This window comes from Diceros bicornis, chromosome 18 (assembly GCF_020826845.1).
Source record: "Diceros bicornis minor isolate mBicDic1 chromosome 18, mDicBic1.mat.cur, whole genome shotgun sequence".
Lineage (NCBI taxonomy): Eukaryota > Metazoa > Chordata > Mammalia > Perissodactyla > Rhinocerotidae > Diceros > Diceros bicornis.
This window is the reverse complement of record NC_080757.1, coordinates 50,319,516-50,342,405: the sequence shown is the minus strand read 5'-3', so window position 1 is coordinate 50,342,405 and position 22,890 is coordinate 50,319,516. Positions and strand designations below refer to the sequence as shown.

The window sequence follows — 22,890 nt, the reverse complement described above, 5'->3', positions numbered from 1 at the left end:
CAGGAAATAAAAATTCCTTTCAGTCAGGGTGTGTAAGAAACTTAATCATTAAAGCAAAAAGTTTTAGTCATCCATCAAGTATTAATTAATTTCAGAATATGTGCTCTGGTTCATTTAATTAACCTCCTGTATAACTGTGAATGTCTTTTCAATTTGCTGGTTTCTGAGGGCAGGATACAATCATTGAGCAAATTGCCTTGGGCTTCCATCTATGAAAACTTCCTGTTTCAGCTAGGCTGAGTCTGACACCAACCAGCTCAGTTGACCTGGTATTTATGTGCCCAGCATCTAACTTTAACTAATCTCCGGCAACTCATTTTATACTCTATTCTAATTTACCTACTCATTGCTCAAGTAAGAGATTTCTGTAGTTTCAGACCTTGCTTCTGATCTGCCCCAAGTCAATGAATTTGCCTCTGAGTACTGAACCTACCTAGCACACAGGATGTTCTGGAAAGATTCTGATAATAAGCTTAAATCTCACCTTTCTGTGGTTAGCAAGTGTCTCTCTGATGGCCAGTCTGGCTCTGGTTATGACTTTTTTCCAGTAATGTGCTTGATGAAATAACAACTATGTGTATCATGAAAGCAACATGGGGACTGCTTTCAAGACAGTTTGTAAATCTTCTATCCTTAAAGATTGTTACAAACAGGAGCAACAAGTATAACTAAGGGCACAGGTTTTCCTTGGAGATTTCACTTCTCCTTCTAGCACTTCTTCTTTACTTTTGACTCCTCATCTAATATTTATCTGGTTTCATGGTGTACCTAAGAAAAAATTTATTATCACTGTGCCCAAAAAAACATCTGATATGATTTTTGAGTCAAGATATCACATATGAAATAATTAAAGATCAGTTAGGAAATTGAATGTTTCAACTGTGAATTGTCATTATTTATTATTTAGCATCAGAATAAATTTTAGAATCATAAGGTCAGAAAATGGAAAATATTATTCTTATTACTTTCCAACTGTGTAATATTAGCAATTCATTCACCTTCTTGAATCATTTTTCTTATCCATAAATTTGAATATAAACCCAAGAGCCAAGCTTCAAAACTGGTTGGATAATGAAAGAGTTTGGGAACCTCAAAAGGGACCAAAGGCAGGATTATAAATAATCGCTTGTATATTTTAAAAAATGTGTTCCAGAAAATGAATTTTGAATTTGTTCATTCAGCTCATTCTGCTCTTTGCATTTTCAGGAGGACCAGGGCAACCCATTTGAATTCCTATGACATTCTATGTTCCGGTTGGTTTTGTCATCCTGTTGTGCTCCTTGTATTGCCATGAGCAGCATTGACGATTATAAGGTAATAATGAGCAGCTGAAACTTTTGTTACCTTGGATAATTAGAAGCTGAAGATAATATAGTTACAGGATTTTTCATGAGGCTATTTATACATGTTTAATCGAGCAGCCAATTCAGACATACATCCTAAGTTATAAGAATAAAAGGAAGTTTTATAAGTGGAGATCTAAATGTATAGGTAAATAAATAGATTACTGATAGAGAATGATTCCAAAATTTATATGGATATGTAAAGAACCTAGAATAAACAAAATAACTTTGAAAAAGAAAAACAAAATTAGAAGACATGCTTCTGACTTCAAAGCTTACTACAAAGTTATAGTAACTAAGAATGTGTTATATTAATTAATGATAATCATATAGATGTATGAAATATATAAATATTCATATATAGATATATGAAATGGAATAGACATTTCAGATATAAATCCACACATACATCATCAATTGATTTTCAAGTAAACTACCAGGGAATTCAAGGGGTAAGGTTAGTCTTTTCAGCAAATTGTACTAAAACAACTTGATATTGCTATGAAAAAAAATGTTCTCAACACTCACTTCACACCATACACAAAATTACTTTGAAATGAATCATAGATCTTGTGGTAGGCAAATATTTCTTAGATGGGACAGAAGAAGCATATATTATAAAAGAAAATGATACCAAAGTTCATCGAAGTTAAAACCTTTTGCTCTTTGTAAAACACCAATAAGAAAACACACCAACAAGAAAATAAAGAGCTACAAGCTGGGAGAAAAACATTCACAATACATATATATTTAACAAAAGATTTGTATCAAGAGTATAAATAATTCCTACACCTCAGTAATATAAGATAGTCTAATTTTAAAGATGGGCAAAATATTTGAACAGATACTTCGCCAAAGAAATTATACAGATGGAAAGATGGCTAATATCATGAGTAATCCAGAAAGTAACCCCAATGAGATACCACCAAATAAAATGAATAATGTTAAAATGACTGACAATATCAAGAGTTTGTGAGGATGTGGAATAACTGGAATTCTCATGCATTGCTGGTGGGAATGTAAATTGTACAATCACTTTGTGAAACAATTTGGCTCTTTCTTATCAAGTTAAAATTACATTTATTGTATAACTCAGCAATTCCTCAGCAATAGATACTCCTAAGTATTTATCCAAGAGAAAACATCTTTTCACATACCGACTTGTACATTAATGTTCTTAGCAGCTCTATTCATAATAGCCAAACCTGAAACAAGTCAAATGTCCAACAAGCTGTGAATTGATAAACAAATTCTACTATAGCCATACAGTAGAATACTACTCAGCAATACAAAAGAAGGAACAACTAATAAATGCATCCACATGGATGAGACTCACAACCGTTACACTGTGAGAATGAAGACAGACACAAAAGAGTAAATACTGAATGTTTTCATTTATGTGAAATTCTGAGAAAGGTAAAACTAATCCATAGTGACAGAAAACAGACCTGTAGTTTCTTGTAACCAGCAATAAAGGCTGTTGACTGCAAAGAAGCATGGGAAATTTTGGGGGGTGATGGAAATGTTCTATATCTTGATTATGATTGTGATACAGGAATATACACATTTGTTGAACTTCATGCAACTGTATACTTAATATGGTCACTTTTTATGGTTTGAAAATTATATTTCAAAAAAGTTACTTAAAAAGAGGTTGTTGAAATAAAAGGAAATTTTGAAAATGTGAAAACTTGGAGAGATAAAAAGAAAATTTCAGTGTTTAACTGACAATCTGTTTATAAATTTTCATTCACAGACATTCTTTCATTAATCTAAATGAATCTTTAATGTGTCTACAAATTATTGGAGCATCTTGTTAAAATGAAGATTCTGATTCAGTAGTTCTGGAGTAGAGAAATTTTGAGTGGTAATCATAGGGTGCTGAATTTATATGACTAATCAATGCAGGCCAACTTGCATTAGCTTTACTTACAAATTTCAATAGAATATCCGTCAACGGCTCCATTTTTGTAACTTTATTACACAAAATCCATGAAACCTTGCTTAGGCATTTCTGTTTACTCAGTACCATCTTCATCTGTGTCACTTCTTTCCTTTCTAAAGTAATTCTGTTGCCCAAGGGAAGAGAGTCCCATCCATGTAACCTTCCCTTTCTAGTGTAGAACCTCCAGGAATCTTGGGAAATGCTGTTTACTGGCCTGATGTAACTGTCAGTCACTCTGGCAGTAGCATAGTCCAAACTTGAAAACTTCTCCCCTAGGAGACATGAACACGTCCTTTCTTTGGCCTGTGGGATGCCACAATTTCATCACATCTCTCCTAACACTTTGGCCTAACACTGTCTCTCTGTCTATCTCCTTTGGAGTTTCTTACTCCTCGATATCATCTCTAAATTTTGAGAAATTCTCAGGTCTCAACCCTTGGCTATCTTTTCATGTGAGATGTCATTCTCTCCTACGCAAGCTCATCTAACCCTAGGACTTCATAATCCCCTCTACCTACTGGTCACTCATGGATTTGACTGTACCCCAGGTCTCTAATTTCCAGTTTCACCTCCCATGCTGATCCAAACTCCCTTCTCAGTATTTCTACTGGTGGCATCACAGATTCTCAAAGTGCATGCTTCCAAAACTGAAGCGTGTATAATATTCTTAAATGTGTTCCCCCTTTCATATTTTCTGTCTCCATAAGTGGCAGTACTGTGTACTCAATTATCCCGTCAGTCACCTAAAACCATCCTGTAATCCTCTCATAGCTTCACTCACATATCGAGTCAATTACCAAATCCTTGTCAGTTGATCTGAATGGACCTGTGTTCGAATATTTTGATATGAATCCCTAGGTCAAATTATGTCTCAGACATGAGCATCATTTAGCTAATCAGAGACCATCAACAAATGAATTTAAGCCTGTTTTAAAAGAAAAAATACATTCAGAATTATTAGGATGGTTTAATGTGTAATTTGTGCCAAAAATTGCATCATTTGATAAGTCGTTTTAAAATATATAATTTAGTATGTTTATACAGAGAATGGCAAGCAATACAAAATATATTTATATTTATGGATGTATTTATCTATATGTACATATACATAAATATTTGGATGGGTAATAAATATTTGAATACATACTATGGCAAAACTACCCTAACACATCATTTGTTTAGATTAAAAGGATAAAGCTATTTGATACATACACAGAGAGAGGGAAAGAGAGAGGGAGAGAGAGACCTTCATGTTGAGTCGAAGTACAATCACTCTGATGGGAAGTTAGCTGCTTAGATAAGTGTTGACCATTAACAAATAGACGGCCAGTTATTTCTCCAGCAAAAATGGGTTTATTTGGGATCAGCAAAGAATTGCAATTCAGGCTCTGCAACCATGGCAAGTCTCTAGCAGCAGGGGGAGGACACACTCTTTTATAGAGGGGAAGAGGAAGTTGGGAGGGTTATTGTAAACAAAGAGTCCATTGGAGAAGACTGGAAGTTCAATGTGTAGTGGCTTTTCATTGGTTGAGTTGTGACAGCCTCTCATTGGCTGAGCTTCTAGCTGGTCAAGAAGAGGAAGTCTTTTTCCTTCCTGTTGGGCTCTGCCAGCAAGGTAGGGATGAAAGAGCCCCTTTCTGGCCTCCCAACTCCATTTTAATAAGGTTTCTGTTTATTAATTTCCACAATAGATAACTTCTCCCACCACACGCCCCATAACTCATTAATCACTGTTTTGTCACTGCAATATTGTTACCTTGATTATTCTGAAGTCTTCTTTCACATATTTCTACCAGGTGTGTGATGAACAGCAATGTAATTAATTAAATCAGCAAAGTGATCATTTACAATTGTAACTCTCCATATCCCTTGGTCTAGATTAACATTTGTAGCCATGATGCAAAATTATCAGAAATGAAGATTGTTTGAATATTTTCTTATATAATTCTCATTTTCTTAAACCTCAAATTGAAATACCACTTTGTATCTTTGCTGTCTCCTAATCAGAGCAAAGCTTGGTCCCAGCTATGGATTTCGGGGCTCTTCTCTTCTGCTTACTGGTTTGGACAGGCGCTGGTGGATGTTCCAATGTACTCCTTGATCTTCCTTTTTATGTATCTAATGGACTACGCTTTAAACCTCCAAGACACTGTATTTAAAATTGTAAATCAGATTATACAAGTAAGTGACAATATTCATAGAACAAACATCATTGTATGATTTAATTAGAAAATTTGAAGATGCAAATTGTTTTCATTGATATTCACATTGCCATAAATTAAATAACTATAAAACCCTGTGCTATGACTATGTTTTGGATCCTAAATGTTATCCTAGATTGCATCTGTCTTTAATTAAACTTAGCATTCCTGTTGATTTCAGGTCCCATGTGCTGTTGGTTATGCCACATCACTTGTCTTCTTGACATACATGATTTCGTTCATTTTCCGCAAGGGGAGAAAAAATAGTGGCATTTGGTCTTTTTGCTTCTGTATTGTAAGTGTGTTTCTTGTGACTATTTATTTTGTATATTTGATATACAATTCTGACCTAATACTTTAAAATTTGCACTTGGTAGACTGATAAATTAATATTACGGTCTAAAATATTTTAAGTTTTCCTTATGTACAGATCCTTTTCAAAATCTGCATCTTTTTCTCTTCCTATTTCTACCCTTGTCTTTCTTTAAACGTAGCCAAATTGTTTCTAAAAGTATAAAATATTTAGTAGAAGAAAACCTGGAAACCATCTGTATCTTCTTTTTACTGAAAAAGAAATAAGCCCAAAGAATTCCACAAAGTTATACAAGGTTATAAATACTGTCACTAGCATAGTTAAAACTAGAAACTACTTCCTCAAACTCTCTCCTGAGAATTAATTCCATAAAGCAACACTTATTTTATCTAAATTAGGAGGGTAAATACATATGATTTATGAGTATCTATTCTAATTTCCTGTCATTTCAGGATGCCAAAAAATAATTAATTCATCAAACATTTGTTGGCTTCCAACAATGTGTCACCAACTAAGACTGATAATGGATTAAAAATAGACAGTTCCAACCTTGAAAGAGCTCTCAGAGGGTAAACGAATGAGTAAGCAGATGCTTATTAAAACAGAGTGATAAGGAAAAGATTATGGACGTATCATCCATCTTTAAAAGTCTGTTGTACAACTGAGTAATAAAGAGATCTATGAAAACCAGAGAGGGGAGAGATTAGTTCATGAAAATGAGAGCAGAGATTTCCTTTAGGAATTGACACCTGAAGAAGAGTAAGATTTCAACAGCTAAAGAATAATGATGCAAACAGAAAATAATGAGTAAACAGAAACCCAGAGGGAAGAAAGTCCAGACTTATCTTAGGAACTGGTAATAATCTGGTGTGGATATTGATCAAAAACAAGGTACAGCCTGGACTTGGTCCTAGTTATGGTGAAAATAATGGTTGGAATCATGGCTAGCCTTCAGTGATGTGCTCAAGAATTTATTCTCCAGCCTGTGGGAAGCCATGGGCGCTCATAGGTCAGAAAAGAGACATGATCCGAGATATACCTTTAGGAAAAATATTCTGAAAGCTATCAAAGTGATGGTTTGTAATACAGAGAAACCAGAAGTACAAAAACTTTTAGGAAGTCATTGCAATGGTTTAGAAGAAAAGTCTGAGAGTTTCAGGTGTACTGATAGCTTTCTCTTATCCCGGAATTTTGTGTTTTAGTCCTTCTCCGTAAGCCACTCCAGATTGTTAAATGCTTATATTTCTCCATTGATACAGTTAACAAAAATATACTTTCATTGTTGTTGTTATTTTATTCCTACTAGATATCAGTTTCCACTTTTCCCTATGATTATTGCTTATCTATTATTCTGAATTTTACCTCCAAAAACAATACACACCACCTTTTTTCCTTTCCTATAATTAAAATATTCTATATATCAGATCCTATATTTATCCAGTGATGTCTCATTCATGATACTCCAGGTCAAAGGAATTTGGCTAAGTCACTAAAAGAATACGTCAACGGAGATATGCTGATTTCAACTTAGTTTTGAGATTGGAATTGAAATTAGGAATATCTCCAAGATGAGCCTTCTCAATTTGGAGCATATATTGAAATGAAGAGTGGCTAACATACATATTTGTATTTTCTTCAGATCACCATCTTCTCTGTGGTTGGATTTCTGTTGGATAGCTATGGACATGGCATTGTATGGCATTACCTTTTTAATATCACAAGCCACATTAATTGGCTGTGTGTTCTTATCTTTTCACGTAAGTGATGCCGCCATCCGTCCCAGTGTCCTGGACCTCGTGACCAATTGTGAAAGTTTTGCCTAGGTTTGGGGCTCTACGACATGTTGAATATGCATGACATTTGACGATTTCTACTTCATAGATTCCAGTTGAATTTCTCCCAGATAGGACAGTGTGTTCTGGCTGAACTGTAACAGAGAACTTGGCCCTGGTTAATGTGTGGGGAGGAAAGGTCACGGGTTGTGGGAAATAGAGCAGCCTTTATACTCATTCTAAGCCTTAGACAGTCCTGGGCATGCTCAACTTTAGGAGGAGGCAAATGAAATGTCCCTAATCTATGGGATTTCAAGATTCTAGAGAAGTACTCAATATGAATAAAATCCCTTTTTTTCTTGCTGACTGATACCTATACTTCCACAAAAGGAAGGAAGGTACAGAACATGAGTGAAGAGGTATCCATGGGAAGGGAAAAATGGGAAGGGGCCTTATGAAAGGACCAATGGGCACAGGAAGGTGTGTGAAGCTCTGTGTGATAAGGATAAACCCTGTCCCTCTTTCATTATTTGGGGAGACTAGCACAGATCCCCCAGATTCTCTCACCAGGTGAGGAATAATTGCTAAATTCTATTGCTTCAAATAAAAGCACAGTAATTCATAGACTTTGGGAGGAAGGCAGCTCCTCACTATACATTTTGGTACAGATACTTACCTGATTCGTTAGTGCCCTTGAGTTCCCTGTGTACAGCAGAGCTGAGCTCTGCTTGGTCTTTTTGTGCCATCCTCTCACCTTCTGGCACTATATCAGACAATGCTCCACTGCTCTTCATGGGGTTTTCATGGCCACTTTTTTCAGAAATGGGTGGCCAGGTCCTTCTTCCTAGTCTATCTTAGTCTGAAAGCTCTGCTGAAACCTGTCCACCATGGGTGACCCTGCTGGTATTTGAAATACTGGTGGCATAGCTTTCAGCAGCACAGCAACACGCAGCTGCCAACAGAGAAACAGGTGGTGTGGTTCCCCTCCCGGGAATCAAACCCAGGCCACAGGGAGGAGAGCACTGAATCTTAACCACTGGACCACCAGGGCTGGCTACTTAACTGATACTCATGAAACCGGTGAAATCGGGGACATGTTAGTAGGGCTGTTGGATGGCCCAATTCGCATTTATATGGATGAAATTCACAAAACAAAATAACTTCCTATTTAACCATTGTCTTTCCTTTTGCAGTATTTTATGCTTTATTTCTTTAATGAAGAACCAAGAGGCGTAGAGCTCTTTCTGGTATTCCTAATTGTAAGAATATCCTCTTTAAAAATTATGTCTTTTACTATACTAAACCATTTTAATTCCTACACATGGTGAAACTTTTTATTAAGGTGGATATAGAGATACCTGTAGCCCATGGAGATAAAATATTTGTAAAATATGGAACAAATCTTTATATAAAGATCTACTGACCATCTACTAACCATACTTCCTAAACTTTAAGAACATTGTCAAATATTAGAGGAAATGCCAAAAAGTAATGGTATCACATAATCATATTTGTTTCCAATGTTGCTGTAAATAAGATTTAAAATGAATTTGATAGTTTCATAATTTCACAAATAGATTATTAGAAATTTGTAATGATTTTGCCAAATGTATCTTTTGTAGAAGTCCAATTATTCCTCATTTACTTCTGATGTTAAAACAGTTTTCTTTTACTGTTTCTAATTGTGCATCTCTTTCTTTATTCCTAGCCTTTCCTTCATTTTATCATCTTTCTTTTTATTCTTCGAGGGCTGGAATGGAAGTTTGGAAAGAAATCAATGAGAAAGGATCCCTTCTTTAGGTTAGGAGAAGTCAAATTGGATTCTTTTATTTCAGTGAACAATATTTTAAAATATTTTTTCATGCATAAACTAATCCATTGATGAAGAGGTGACACATGCTAGGGGTAGGAACAATGTGCCAATAGAAATAATAGAAATCTAGATACCTAAATCAAAGAAGATTGTATTCTAGTGGAGGAAACAGATATGAAATATCGAATATTAAGGGCTCTATCTGTCACCATGCAGTGGAGAAATGGCTGGTTCAGTTTAAATAGCAATTTGAATAGACTGGCAGTTGAAGGAATGCTGCTGACCCAGGAAGGGAGAATAGAATGATCAATGGGCCAAAGACAGCAGTAACTGTGCTCTTTCCCTGTGGTAGTGAGAAGCCCAACTGATGGATCATAGACTGTTCAGTTATTAATGGGACTTAAAAGCTGAGACTTTTTTTGCACCATGCAAGGACACAGCCATAAGCATCTTATTCCCTCTGTGTCTCTCACACTACATCAGTTTCATCTTTACCTATTACAAATAGTTGGATGGGAGACTTCCAAGATGAAAGCAGACCTTTAAAAAATCTTTTAAGATCAGTATTGGGGATTAGGTTGAGAGAAGAGAGAATAGAATGAGATATATTCTGGGTATGAAGGACCAGGCTTAGAATGGAGAAGAAAGAGTGAATCTGACACATACTCCAAAGAAATGACCAGGCTTAATAATAGATCAAGCTTCTAACTTGTATTTTCTGAAACCATCCTGATTTCAAATATTCTGGCCTATTCTCTCCATGAAAATATAATAATGCCAACTTGTTGGTGTCAAAGCTAGGGTTCCCAGAAAATTACTTTGCTAAGCTATAATATAAAAATTCTTTGTCAGATAATAGGTACTAAGTTACCCTTTGATATTGACAAAAATAATGTTTCTATAGATAAGTAGAATGAAAGATATCTAAGAAGCAATGATCATTAAATATAGTAGTAGCCTTGACAGGAGCAAGAAGGTCGGGAAGGGAGGAGAGTTCACTGCACTGAAGGGAAATGACGGTAGTTCATTAATTACCCAATCTACTCAAGTATAAAATTTAAAGAATGCAAAATTCTTGATACAAGGACGAAAACACAAAACTAATTACTAATGGATGGTATTGACTCTAGAATTTCTCCAAGAAGTAGCGATGTGTGTCAAAATCCAGAAGAGCCAGACGGGGAGAATGAAGATGTTCAGATGGAAAGAGTGAGAACAGCAAATGCCTTGAATTCCACAAACTTGGACCAGGTAAAACACAAAGCAGTTATTTCATCAAATAACACAAATGTTTGTCAGTTAAAGTGGCCAGTCTACAAGTCTAATTCTCAAATGATTTTGAGCTTCTCTAATCCCTACAAATGAGGATTACTACTTTATTTCAGAAGGTAGCCATCATTTTTTGCATCTAAATGAGCAGATGAAAAGTCATGTTAACTCACTTTGTCTTTCTCAGCAAAAAAAAAAAGTGCAGTTGAAATCCAGGAAAGAATTTGTGAGTTTTAGAAACTGAGCAAAGCGATGCATATCACTGCTTCTTGGAGAAAGTGCACTGTATAAAATTCAGGGCAAAATCCAGGCCACGGTCTTTTTGTGTGTGTGTGTCCTTTGAGGATGATTCAGTGCTTCTCTGAGTCTTTTTGCTCCTGTTCTGAGAGACAGGCAGCTGCATAAAATAATGTGCTCCTGTGTCACTGCCTTTGTAGGGGAGGAAAATGACAGTCTCTTCTGTCCCAAAATAAGTGCTAGGATGGGAAAATGGCCAATGAGTGTGTTACCTGGTAGAAGGTCTTCTTTGATGCATGACTTCTGCAGTGAGGGGCCAACCCATTGGAAGGATACAGTTTTTTCAAAATTAAGGGAGAGAATTAAGGTCTGACATGATTGACTTGTCATTTACTGAAACCAGTCATTATTGCCAGCTGTCTACGTAAGGAGTACGCAGGGAAAAGGAAACGCTGCTTTTCCAAGAGGAAGAAGAAAATAGCCACAAGAAATGTCTCTTTCTGTGTTAGAAAAGTTTGGACGCCGTGGCTTTTCCACTGTTGGCGCAGGGCCTCCTTACAGCTTTATGGGTCTTGACGAGAACCATATGGTTCTGTACACCACTTCTTGGTTCACACACAGACCCATCAGCGGGGTGACCTTGACAGCTCCTTTTACATGTCTCATTTCTAAATGAAATTAATTAAATCACCCCATGATTAGCAGCATAGTCACATCTACATGGAAATCATAAGCTCTCTATTAAATGAACCATTGAAACCATGACATTTCTACTTAATGAACACGATTGATTTCCTAATGTGCATTATTTTTCACAAAAGAATGAACTGGGGATGTGCCAGCACATTCTTGAGGCTTGACCGGTAGATGTTAGATGACCTCACTTTGTGTCATTATCGCATAGTGCTTAGGATCACAGACACACTTGGCTTCCAAGAGTGGATTTGCCACTTCCCATGTGTGACCTTTGGTGACTAACCTCATCCCTGAGAGCTTCTGTCCCCAGATATGCAGGAAGGACTTATGATAACAACCTCTCATGGGGGCAGTGACAATTAAATGAGATAGTATATATATAGCACATAGCATAACACTTGTCACATAGGGACACTTCAGACTACGTTTTATTCTTAATTTTACTATTAAAATCAATTAATATTAAGTGTAACCATTTCTTTTTCAGGTGAGGTTTTAGGATTATTAGGACACAATGGAGCTGGTAAAAGTACATCCATTAAAGTGATAACTGGAGACACAAAACCAACTGCTGGACAGGTAGGTAAATTATGAGGAAAATATGTTGTCTAGTAGCACTCAAAATAAATTTATAAGACGTTAAAACTTTGTAAACAGCAAAATGCCATTTAATCATTAGATGATTGATGTGATTAATACAATAGAATAATCCATTCACAAATTATCACATTAATACACACAAAAATTAATCACTGGAAGGGATAATTATTCACGCCTTCAAAGGCATTTAGAAGAAATGTCCGATATCAGATCAGAACTCAATCATACAAATCCTGTTTAAAGTACCATAAAATACATGGATTTGCACTTTCAATGAGCATTGTCTTCCCGGTATGTAATGCTTTAATCTTGAATAAAAATGTTGAAGAAAAACTTTATTAAGCAATTATATTCATTGTCCTTTACAAAGTGCTTAGTTACTGGAACATATATTTTTGTACAAATATACTATTTCTTGGGAATATTTTCAAGGGATCGCTCGAAATCGAGCACCAGGGATATGAAATCAATTTGAATTGTCCATGCAATTCAACTGTATAAGGAAGTCACGCAAAGAGTAAAAGAGCTCAGATTTATCAAAGAGAGAGACCACATGAGGTAGAGAGAAAACATTATTTTCCCAAATTCTATGGCAGAAAATAGAAAACCTTAAGAATTCCTTTGGAAAGTATGTCCAGGGGAAGCGGAGAACAGAGTACAAGGCAGAGGTCTGTGGAACTACACCATGGGAAAGGGGTTGGTGGTCAAGCCTAGAAGGGAAAAGACTCAATGAGAGAGGAGAAAACAGATATTCACAGTGAGAGCAGGTGGTCCTAAAGGGGGCCTCTCAGGTGACGTTGGTGGCTCAGCTGACCCTAACTGGACCCCTCGGTTCAGCTGAGACCACTCTCCAACTCAGTCACCATCTGAACCCTTAATCAATATTTTATTTCTCATTGAGCCTGGGCAAAAAGGAGGTAACTGTTTATTGAGATATTAGAGAGAAATATTTCAAAAGGTAAGTAAGATCTGAACTATAAAGCCAACTAGTTGGGTGTCATGAAATCAGCTTTACTCAGATGAGCCAGTGTGATCTTTATAAACAATGTCATCGTCTGGCTTAAACATCTTCAACGACCTCTCACTGCACTATGGCTGGAAGGAAACCTGACTGATTTCCATGTCCCTTCTGTCGCATGTCTGTCCTTCTCCCTTGCTCTCCTCCAGGCCCCCTACCTTGGCCTCAGGTCTAAGAATACATCAAGCTTCATCCCTCCGCAGGGCTTTGCTCTGGCTCTTTGTTCTTTAGTCTGCCCCAAATTCCTTTCCTCTGGGCTTTTCCATGGCAGGCGCCTTCTCACTGGCTCTCCTGCAGAAGTCGCCCCTCCCAGACAGGCTTTCACCCCACCTAAAGTCACTTCCCCTGTTACTCTGCACCCCAGCCTCCTGAATACTTCCATTACAGCACAATTTATGATCGGTCTGCGTTCTATTTACTCATTTCTCTCTGTGTTTATTCCCTGATTCTCTTAGTAGAATGAAAACTCGAAGTAATAGGGGCGCTGGCTCTCCGGTTCCTCGTTGTATCCTCAGCAGGCAGCACAGCATTTGTCACATAGGCGGTTCTCAAAAAACGTTTGACCAGTGAGTGAAGTTAAATAGTGAGTAATTAAATTGATATACTTCTTTCTGACAGCGACGACAAAATTGGGTATAAACTGTTGGCCATGATGGCAAGACGCCGCATTTGTGAGAGAATTGATTTTTCAGCTTAGATTAGGTTGTGCACACGCTTGTTTTCAAGTATTTCCTCTCTGACAACCTTTCTGCAAAATGATTACAGATTATTAAACTCAATTAGGGCCTAGAGATTCTCTAGTTTTTCTAGGTTTATAAGGAGAAAGATGTCATCCAAATATGCAGGGGGGCAGGGAGAGCATAGCCCCTGAGAGTGACCCTTCCCTACAGGTGCGACTCAAAGGGAGCAGCGGAGGGGACGCCCTGGGGTTCCTGGGGTACTGTCCTCAGGGGAACGCGCTGTGGCCCAACCCAACGGTGAAGGAGCACCTGGAGGTGTTCGCCGCCGTGAAAGGGCTGAGCAAGGGGGACGCCGCGGATCACAGGTGCGCGGGGAGCCACCCTGTTCTCTACCTGAGTGGCCGGGGGACCAATGGGGTGACGACCTTCACGGGAAACTCAGGACTGGAGAGTCTAAGACCCAGACCACACTGGGTAGATTTGCAACTAGAAACCGATTTCCCCGGTTTCAAAGTGTTGGGGTTTTTTCCTCATATTAAATATGGAAACAAAAAATATTCATTGGTAAAATTTGTCAAAAATACTGAAATTTCAGTATAAAGTATCATGGGACAGCTATTTGGATATCATGGGGGCGGGGTGGGTAGGTGGGGTGGGGTCGGAGCAGCCAGTTTTTAGGCGGCCCGGCGTCTGTGTTCTGAACCCACTTCTGAGCTCTAATCCCCACGCTTGTCCTGCGGGGCCCCTTCTCCCGTCAACTTTCCTCGTTGTCAAGAAGCCTGTAACGCAGCGTGGCTTTGTCAGGTTGGTGGATGCGCTCGCGCTGCAGGACCAGCTGACGCTCCGGGTGAAGGCCTCATAGGAGGGAATGAAGAGGAAGGTAGGGGCGGGGCTCAGTGTCACTCTGCGCACCCCGCAGATCCGAGCCAGACGCGCTGTTCCTCCTCTTCCAGCTGCGCTTCGCGCTGAGCATCCTGGGAAACGCGTGGGTGGTGCTTCTGGACTAGCCGTCCACGGGGATGAACCCCGAGGGGCAGAAGCAAGTGTGGTGAGGGGCGCTACCCGGTCAGGGCCAGCATGGACACCTTGAGGGAAATCTGTGAATTGTTTTACTCTTGTAAAAATTGTCCCGTACACTATTTCTTCATGTGGGGAAAAAAAATCTCAGTATCATTAGTAAAACGAATACTTTGGAAAAAAAGAAAAAGTATTTCCCTGGTAATACTTCCTAACCATTTCTCATTAAAGGAAAAATAATCATTGTCAGGGCCCAAAATGTACTCACTCTGAGTATTGTAATTGCTTGACTGATCCTTTAGGTAGCTAGGGTGCAACTCTGGACCACAATTACCTAGCGTCCAATACTTCGGGCGAGAATGGTAATTCTCATCTGGTTGTAAAAGTGGGGGAAGAGGGAGGGTTCTGGATATTGTCATGTATGTTTATTGTTTATTTTCTTCCTACTAGGTTATGACAACTCTGTTGTTGAATTCTGTGTCATTCTTTTGCCCTTTACACAGTCTTTTATAAGCAGTCTCTTGCTCAGCATTTCTCTTTCAATACATCCTTGTAATAAACACAGTCATGCACCACACAATGACGTTTTGGTCAGTTATGGACCACGTATACAATGGTGATCCAATAAGATTAGTACCATATAGCCTAGGTGTGTACTAGGCTATACCACCTAGGTTTGTGTAAGTACACTCTATGATGTTTGCACAACAATGAAATTGCTTCTCAGAACATATCCCCAGCATTAAGTGATGCATGACTGTATTGTACTCTGTAAACTCCCCTCTTCCAATGCCTGACTTGTGTTTAACAGCTCTCACCTGGCTTGCCCTTCCTTATCCATCTGCCCTCTTGAGTCTTCCCTTGCTTAATCTCTTTTGGCTAATATTCACATTTATGCTAGTTAAAAATTCTTTTCTCTATCCATTTCTGACGAATTAGAAGACTTCCTAAATTGAAAATATTCTCTTGACAATTTAGGCAGGCGATCCTGGCCACCTTTAGAAACACGGAGAGGGGCGCCCTCCTGACCACTCATTACATGGCAGAGGCTGAGGCCGTGTGTGACCGGGTGGCCATCACGGTGTCCGGAAGGCTGAGGTGGGTGCCTGTCCAAGCTCACACTTGACCCCCAGGGGCACGGCTGGAAGAGTTGGTCTGTGGACGGAGAGATTACTGTGACCAGTTGGAACCACTGCCGCTGGGTCTCACAGCGAGACGCTTGAGACGAGGCCAGTTGCAAATCCAGTCTCAAACTGCATTCTACGTCTTTTCCTCTCTTGTGTTATGACCTCATCCGCCTCCTACCTCCAGATGTATCGGTTCCATCCAACACTTGAAAAGCAAATTTGGGAAGGAGTACCTGCTGGAGATGAAGGTGAAGACCCTGGAACAAGGGGAGGCCCTCCATAGAGAAATTCTACAGCTTTTCCCCCAGGCTGCTCGGCAGGAAGGGTAAAGAGGGTTGCTGGTTTTGATCTGATAACAAATGTCGGCTTTTCCCTGTCGGTTCCATTGATTTGTAGTCATTTGAGTCTGCATGTAGCACAAAAGGAAACCTAAAAGAAAGAAATGACTATTGGATACTGCGGGAAGTAAACTAGAGAGGAGAGAGCTGATGTAAAAGCTGATGTGGCACGTGTTGTGGTCCTACTGTGTGCCAGGTACTGTCTTGGTCTTGTGTTACCCTATTTTATCCTCACAAAGATCTCCAAAATGGATGCTGTTATTCCAGGAAAATGAGGTGATTTCTGAAAAGCATTTGAGAGTCTGGCTTTTACGAGGACCTTAATAAATGGAATTGATTTTTATCTTTAAGAATAGGAAATTGATAGGGCCGGCCCCGTGGCTTAGTGGTTAAGTGTGTGCACTCTGATGCTGGCGGCCGGCGTTCGGATCCCAGGTTCGGATCCCAGGTGTGTACTGATGCACCGCTTCTCAGGCCATGCTGAGGCCGTGTCCCGCATACAGCAGCTAGAAGGATGTGCAACTATGACATACAACTATCTACTGGGGCTTTGGGGGAAAAATAAAAATTAAAAAAAAAAAAAGAATAGGAAATTGATAGATTAGATCACATGATGGAGCTAACATGTGGCAGAACTAGGCTGTAAATATTATTATTTTACTTCAAATCTATTAATATTTCCAATTTTACATAGAGTCTGGTAATAGTAGAGTTCTCATGAAAGTAACACAGTAAATATCAAAGATTCACTTTAGGGTCATTTTAATACCTAGAATTTACTGCAGAAGACAGATGATTTATGAGTCAGGGGAGAAACAGATAGCAAAGAGAAATAAGTCATAATGATAAGGTGGGAAATATATTTCTACAGTGGAGTATAAACTTCCAAGCAACCCTGTAACTCAGTGTGTAGCCCATGACTGAATAGAAATATGTCATAAAAGCAGAGGAAATGAGCAAAATGGATGAGAATGATTGCCCCATAAATATATGACATAATATTTTATGAAATGAAATATAAATCTCCCTGATTTTCAAATGATGAAAAGACAACCATTTGAGAAACAAATTATTTTTAAAAATTATTGTTACAACCAAAAATTTCACAATGTTATACACTATTAAAACATCAATAAAAAAATTTTTTTTAAGTAAACAAAAAAACATTGTTCCTGAACGTTATCTGGTGCTGAATTCCTGGAGGTTTCTAGTCTCCTAATGAGAGACTTAATTATATCACCCTATATTAGAAAGCAGTTTGAGTAGAACGGGGAAAGGTGGGAGAGGTAAGATTCCCTGGAGAATAGATGTAGATTTCCACCTGAGTTGGGAAGCTTTAAGAAACTATATGGTGTCCCTGCCTGGCTGGAGGATGAAGTCGAGGAGCAGCTGTTCAGCTTAGAGAATAAGGTGGGAGGTGATTTTGGCAAATCTCGAAATTTCCTTTGCACTGCACCTGCTCATCTCCATCCAAGGAGCCGAAGACGCTAAACTGTCTGAGTCTTACTCTCCCGTCCCCCAGTCTCCTCGTCAACAGCCTCTTTTTCATTACTATGGATTCAGCCTACGTGGTTCACTTACACCAAGCCGACTCTTATTTACAGAAATAAGGACCAGAGAGATGTTTGCAGTCAGTTTACATCGGCCACAGGTGGCATCTGCCTCACTCTCCCCTGCTCTCCTCCCAGGTACTCATCTCTGATGGTCTATAAATTGCCAGTGAAAGATGTACGACCTTTGGCCCAAGCTTTCCTCAAATTAGAGAGGGGTAAGTGCCATAAGCTTTGAAATAACATCCTGGGAAGCAGATAACTCCAAATCATCAAATAATCCATCAGCATGATGAAAATGGAATGTGACACAGTGTGTTAAATTGAAACGTTAAATCTCAAATTGGATTTTAGAAGCACAAAATCAACGAGGTGGAGGGATTCTGGGGGGGGGGCGATGGGAGTGATTTTTCACTCTTTCTTTGTGGGGTTGTTCCATGTATTTTTGTGTGTATATATATATAGGTACAACCTAAGTCAAAACTCAGTTATATATGCATTTAAGGAGAATACTTTCTTTTGGAACTTTGATACATACATATTTAAAATTAGATTTCACGTGGACTTGCATATCGTTTTATTGCCTTAGGCTTTCGATTAAGAAATTGACCTCTTGTCTGGTCATTAAAACAGTCTTCTTGTGTCTGCTGCACTTTAAAACCTACCACCCTGCCTCTGTTATCACCGGGCTCATGTTTTCCCTGTCGTCAGAGGCCATTAACTCTGCTACTCTGAACTGTGCCAGCCAGGACTCCCTCTCTGTACTCTCTTATTGTCACTGCTCAGGGTTATCTTCACTTGATTTGCCACCTTTGCTGAGGAAGAGATTCGAGTCCCGTAGTTTCCAGAAGACTCTTGTTACTCCTGTTGATAGCATCCCTGGTGACAGTGACGCCTTTTCTTTCCATTCTCTGAGCTGAGCACCCCAGCATTCTGGGCCGTGTGGTCACTCAAGCACCCGGATTTGGCACTGCGGCCATTCCTGGCCTGGAACTGTTGGTGCATATTTCCAGTCCACTTGGCTCCTATCAGGGCTCTAACTACCCTTCACAGTCTATTTTGGTCAAGGAGAAGGGTTTTCAACCCGATTTGAGGCAAGCTGCAATGGTTTCTGGAAAGAGCCCCATGAGGCTATCTGCTCCCTAGAAAACCACAGACATCTTTCCCTATAATCTTCTGATTCTGATGCAACCCTTTCCAAAATGTGTCTTCCTGCCACCTCTTCCTGTGCTGAGTGTGCAAAAACACTGGCTCACCTGCAGGGAAGGAAGTCTTCTCAGCACCGTTTCCTCCCTTAAATAGAGATCTCAAAACCTGCACAACATCTGAGCAAAACACAAACACCTTTCTCCCCAAACCTAAGTGAATGCATCGGTGTGTTTTAACTGAATGCTGTACTCAAACCATGAACGATTATTCTCTTAACCTATTCATTTAAGATTTTTTAAAAACTGTTATTTGTACTATATGCTGACTTCTAAGACCATCTGGATATAAAAATATATGAACTCCTAATGCATGTCCATCTTTATGTAGTTAAACAGAGCTTCAACCTGGAGGAGTACAGCCTCTCACAGTCCACCCTGGAGCAGGTGGGTCAGTTTTAGTGATTTTATATCATCCACGGGATACAAATGTATAAATGTGCATACGCTTTGCACGCACTTGGAGCTCCAGGAGGCAGTGTGACCTCCTCTCCATTTCTTGCCCCTCTTTCAGGTTTTCCTGAAGCTCTCCAAGGAGCAGGAGCTGGAGCACTGTGACGAGGAACTTCCCGCCTCAGTGAAGTGGAAGCTCCTCCTGCAGGAAGAACCTTGAAGCCCCAAATACCCTGTGTTTCCAATCAAGCCTGTGGTTGTTTTTTAAGACATTTATTTTTATAGCATCACTGCCATATTTTTAGAAACTGTCAGTAAACACTGACATGGTCCTTCGTGTGGTGGAGAGGAGGAGCTGATCCTGGGCAAATGCAGTGACAGCATGTTCAGAGACACTCGACTGAGCCACCTCCCGGTCACAGCTTCTGTATCTCTGCACGTCACCCTGATTCCATTTTTCCGTAAAATGGGGAATAGATAAATCTATAAGATTGTTTCAGTTTCTGAGTATGATAAACAAATTTTGTTTAATTTTTTTTAACAAAACCTTAAAATGGTTTTTCTAAGCCAGACTGAGAAGTCCATATATTTACTCTTCCGCAAATTTGATCCTTTGCAAAGCTAGTATTTTAGCAAGAATTTAAGTGACCACGTCAAAAAATATCATACTCTTTGAAATAGTATTTTCTTACGGCTAAAAACATTAAAACATCATTGGCCATGCTATCTGATATCAATGTACTTGATAACATATCCACTGGTAACACTATCAATAATATAGACATAGTCTGGAAAACTAAAAACTTGCTATTAGAAATTTATTGTACTTTTTTAATTTTTGTAAACCAACAGAGTCCCATTTTCATTGTATTTTTAAATCTAGGCTTTAGAGATGCCTGTATTGTAACTGATCTTTTGTGGATATTTGGTTTCAGAAAGTTGATAAATGTGGTAAAAGGTCAAATGGCCAAGTTGGTGAAACATACAAAATAAAGATCATATGTGTAGTTTTGAAATATCTTTTCCATTTTATGTGTCTTTTTCTTGACTCAGTGTCGTCCTATTTACAAATTCATTGAATCTAATTCAGAATAATTTCTAATGTAAGAGCTAGTTTGCTGCTTTAATCAATGTGCTACCAAAACGTAAAGAAAGAAAGCATCACACCATGATTTAGGAAGTAAAAAGTGGTGGCAAGCAGAGATATTTCCTAGAACAGTCTTCTAAAAATACCAGTTCTGATTACCGTGCATAAAATGTAGTTAAATAAGATTTTCTGAGTTATGGAGATGATTCTCTGGGCTTTCCTGCCAGTTCTTCACATATCCTTTCTTCCCTTTCAGAATCTCTGACCCTTCCAGCCTCAGAAAATTCTTAGCATTCTAGAAAATTCTGTTCTGGAGAGCATGCCTCCTCCAACTCCCTTCCCAAGCCCAGGATCTTGTGAGGTCTATTTATTCATCTTGTGATGGGAACAAAAAGATGAATAAAACTCAGTTCCTACCTTCTGCAAATGTTGCTCTATAGCACAGTGATTTAGAGCTTGGCCTAAATTCAGCCTTGGATCTACCATTTACTATCTGTGCAGACCTTGTTTCCTCATCCATAAAATGGAGTTATCAGAACCCACTTCGGAGGGTTATCATGACAACCAAAAGCTCTCCCGTACCCTGGAGAGCTCCCTTCTTATTCACATCCCCTCGCTTCTCAAGGACACATCAAAACGTACCTGTTTTCACCTCATTTCTCAAGGGCCAGCTGAGGCATCTATAAATAATTCACCGAACAGACTTATTTTATTGAAGGACTTCACATTGTAACCCAAAGAAATAATACAAACTAGCTCCATTTCTTTATTTGAAGCAATTCGGCAGGTCAGCAGGAGAAATATCCTGGGCAAAGCATAATTTTAGCACCCAAGTAGCTTTTCACTCAGCCTATGGATTGAGCCAGTCTCCATATCACAGACAACCAGGTTTTTGGAAAAAATGAAACTGACAACTGCATCAAACTTGAGCGGAAGTTTTGTACCTGCTCTTTTGCTAGGAAAAGCCTGCCCAGCTCTTCATGTGGTTTCACGTGGGACCAAAGTCTGGTGTTAGCTTCACCTGATATTATCAGCAAAGGAAATTCGTTGTCTGCTACTACACAGAGCACGGTGAACTATGAAATATTTGATGACCAGGTGGCAGATGTTGACATTTCTGAGGCCAATGAGAAAACCTGGAACTAAAAGCACAGATTGGCTCTGAGATTTTACCCCCATCATGTCACAGCCAGTTATATTTATAGGCCACAGAAGATAGAAAACATATTGCTGTGCAAAAGATAATTCTTTTTGCTCCCTATGTTCAGTCTTATTCTATCCGTTCTTCTTTTTCTCCTCATCTCACTTATACTCTATAATATTCTTTTAACCTCCTTTGTTTTGCCTTTTCTCTGGTTGTGTAGAGACCATATAAAATTGTATTCAAGGGAAACGTTCAATTAAAGTAAATTGATTGGCATGGTAGAAATAATACGCCTTGCTAATGGACCAACATCTTTATTTTCAACCAGGTATACAACGTCAAGGAACCTTGGCTTCTGTCCCCCTGTCCCAGGCTCTCTCTTGTTCCAGTTTGTATGCTTTTGATTCCTTTTTTGCTCACACATTTATTTCCTCTCCTTCTAGCCAAGCCAATGCTACTTTCAAAACTTTTCCAAGACTTTGTTGAGTTAAAACTATGGGGGACGATTTTTCCCACAATAATAGAAAATATACAGTCTTCCAAGATCCCAGAGAGGCCAAATAATATGTTGAGCAAGAGATGCTGAAGGGAAGAGGGCAAATATGCAATGTCTTGAAGATGGTGTGAGTCGAATGTCTCAAGAGACATCCTTTGTCTATGTCACACAAGGAAGACATCCACAGCTGTGACAGGATGGAGGGGAGAGACTAGACAATTACCATCACATAATACGGTGGAAATAACATTTTGAAAGAAGGGAAGGTTTCATATTCTTTTTATAACTCCAGAATTTCCCTATTTTTTTCTGGTAATTTAAAATTGTGTCTTCATCCTTCTCTTCACATCCAAGAAAAAAATACATGAAACTTAAACTAAATAGAGACTCTAGAATTGAGATCTTAACCTTTGGGAGCCAAAGAGATTTAAGTCTTGATTTGGAGACTGAGAGGTAGCTTGTATCCAGGTTCTAAGTAGGCTGACGCTGCTCTGCTGCCACTAGTCAGAGAACTGATGAGGGCAAAGCATAAAACGTGCTAGGAATTGTTATTATCTTGGTTATTTGGAATCTGACTCCCTGGACTGGTTGGGGTGGTCCTGAAATGAAGGAGAGGAGACTGTAGCAGTTTAGATTTCCAGCCTCT

The 22,890-nt window shown here is 38.9% G+C and overlaps 1 protein-coding gene across 1 annotated transcript in view; it reads left to right on the top strand.

Annotated features, from left to right (window-relative positions):
• LOC131417958 (ABC-type organic anion transporter ABCA8-like) overlaps positions 1–19,737 on the top strand; it is a 67,119-nt gene extending 47,382 nt beyond the window's left edge. The window contains 16 exon segments of the mRNA XM_058562056.1: positions 1,205–1,314; positions 5,296–5,469; positions 5,671–5,841; positions 7,488–7,559; positions 9,283–9,374; positions 10,518–10,637; positions 11,289–11,405; positions 12,075–12,168; positions 14,098–14,252; positions 14,692–14,767; positions 14,841–14,935; positions 15,883–16,002; positions 16,216–16,356; positions 18,058–18,137; positions 19,456–19,511; positions 19,639–19,737. Coding sequence (XP_058418039.1) covers positions 1,205–1,314; positions 5,296–5,469; positions 5,671–5,841; positions 7,488–7,559; positions 9,283–9,374; positions 10,518–10,637; positions 11,289–11,405; positions 12,075–12,168; positions 14,098–14,252; positions 14,692–14,767; positions 14,841–14,935; positions 15,883–16,002; positions 16,216–16,356; positions 18,058–18,137; positions 19,456–19,511; positions 19,639–19,737 — 1,772 coding nt within the window.
• Positions 19,738–22,890: the final 3,153 nt, after the last annotated feature.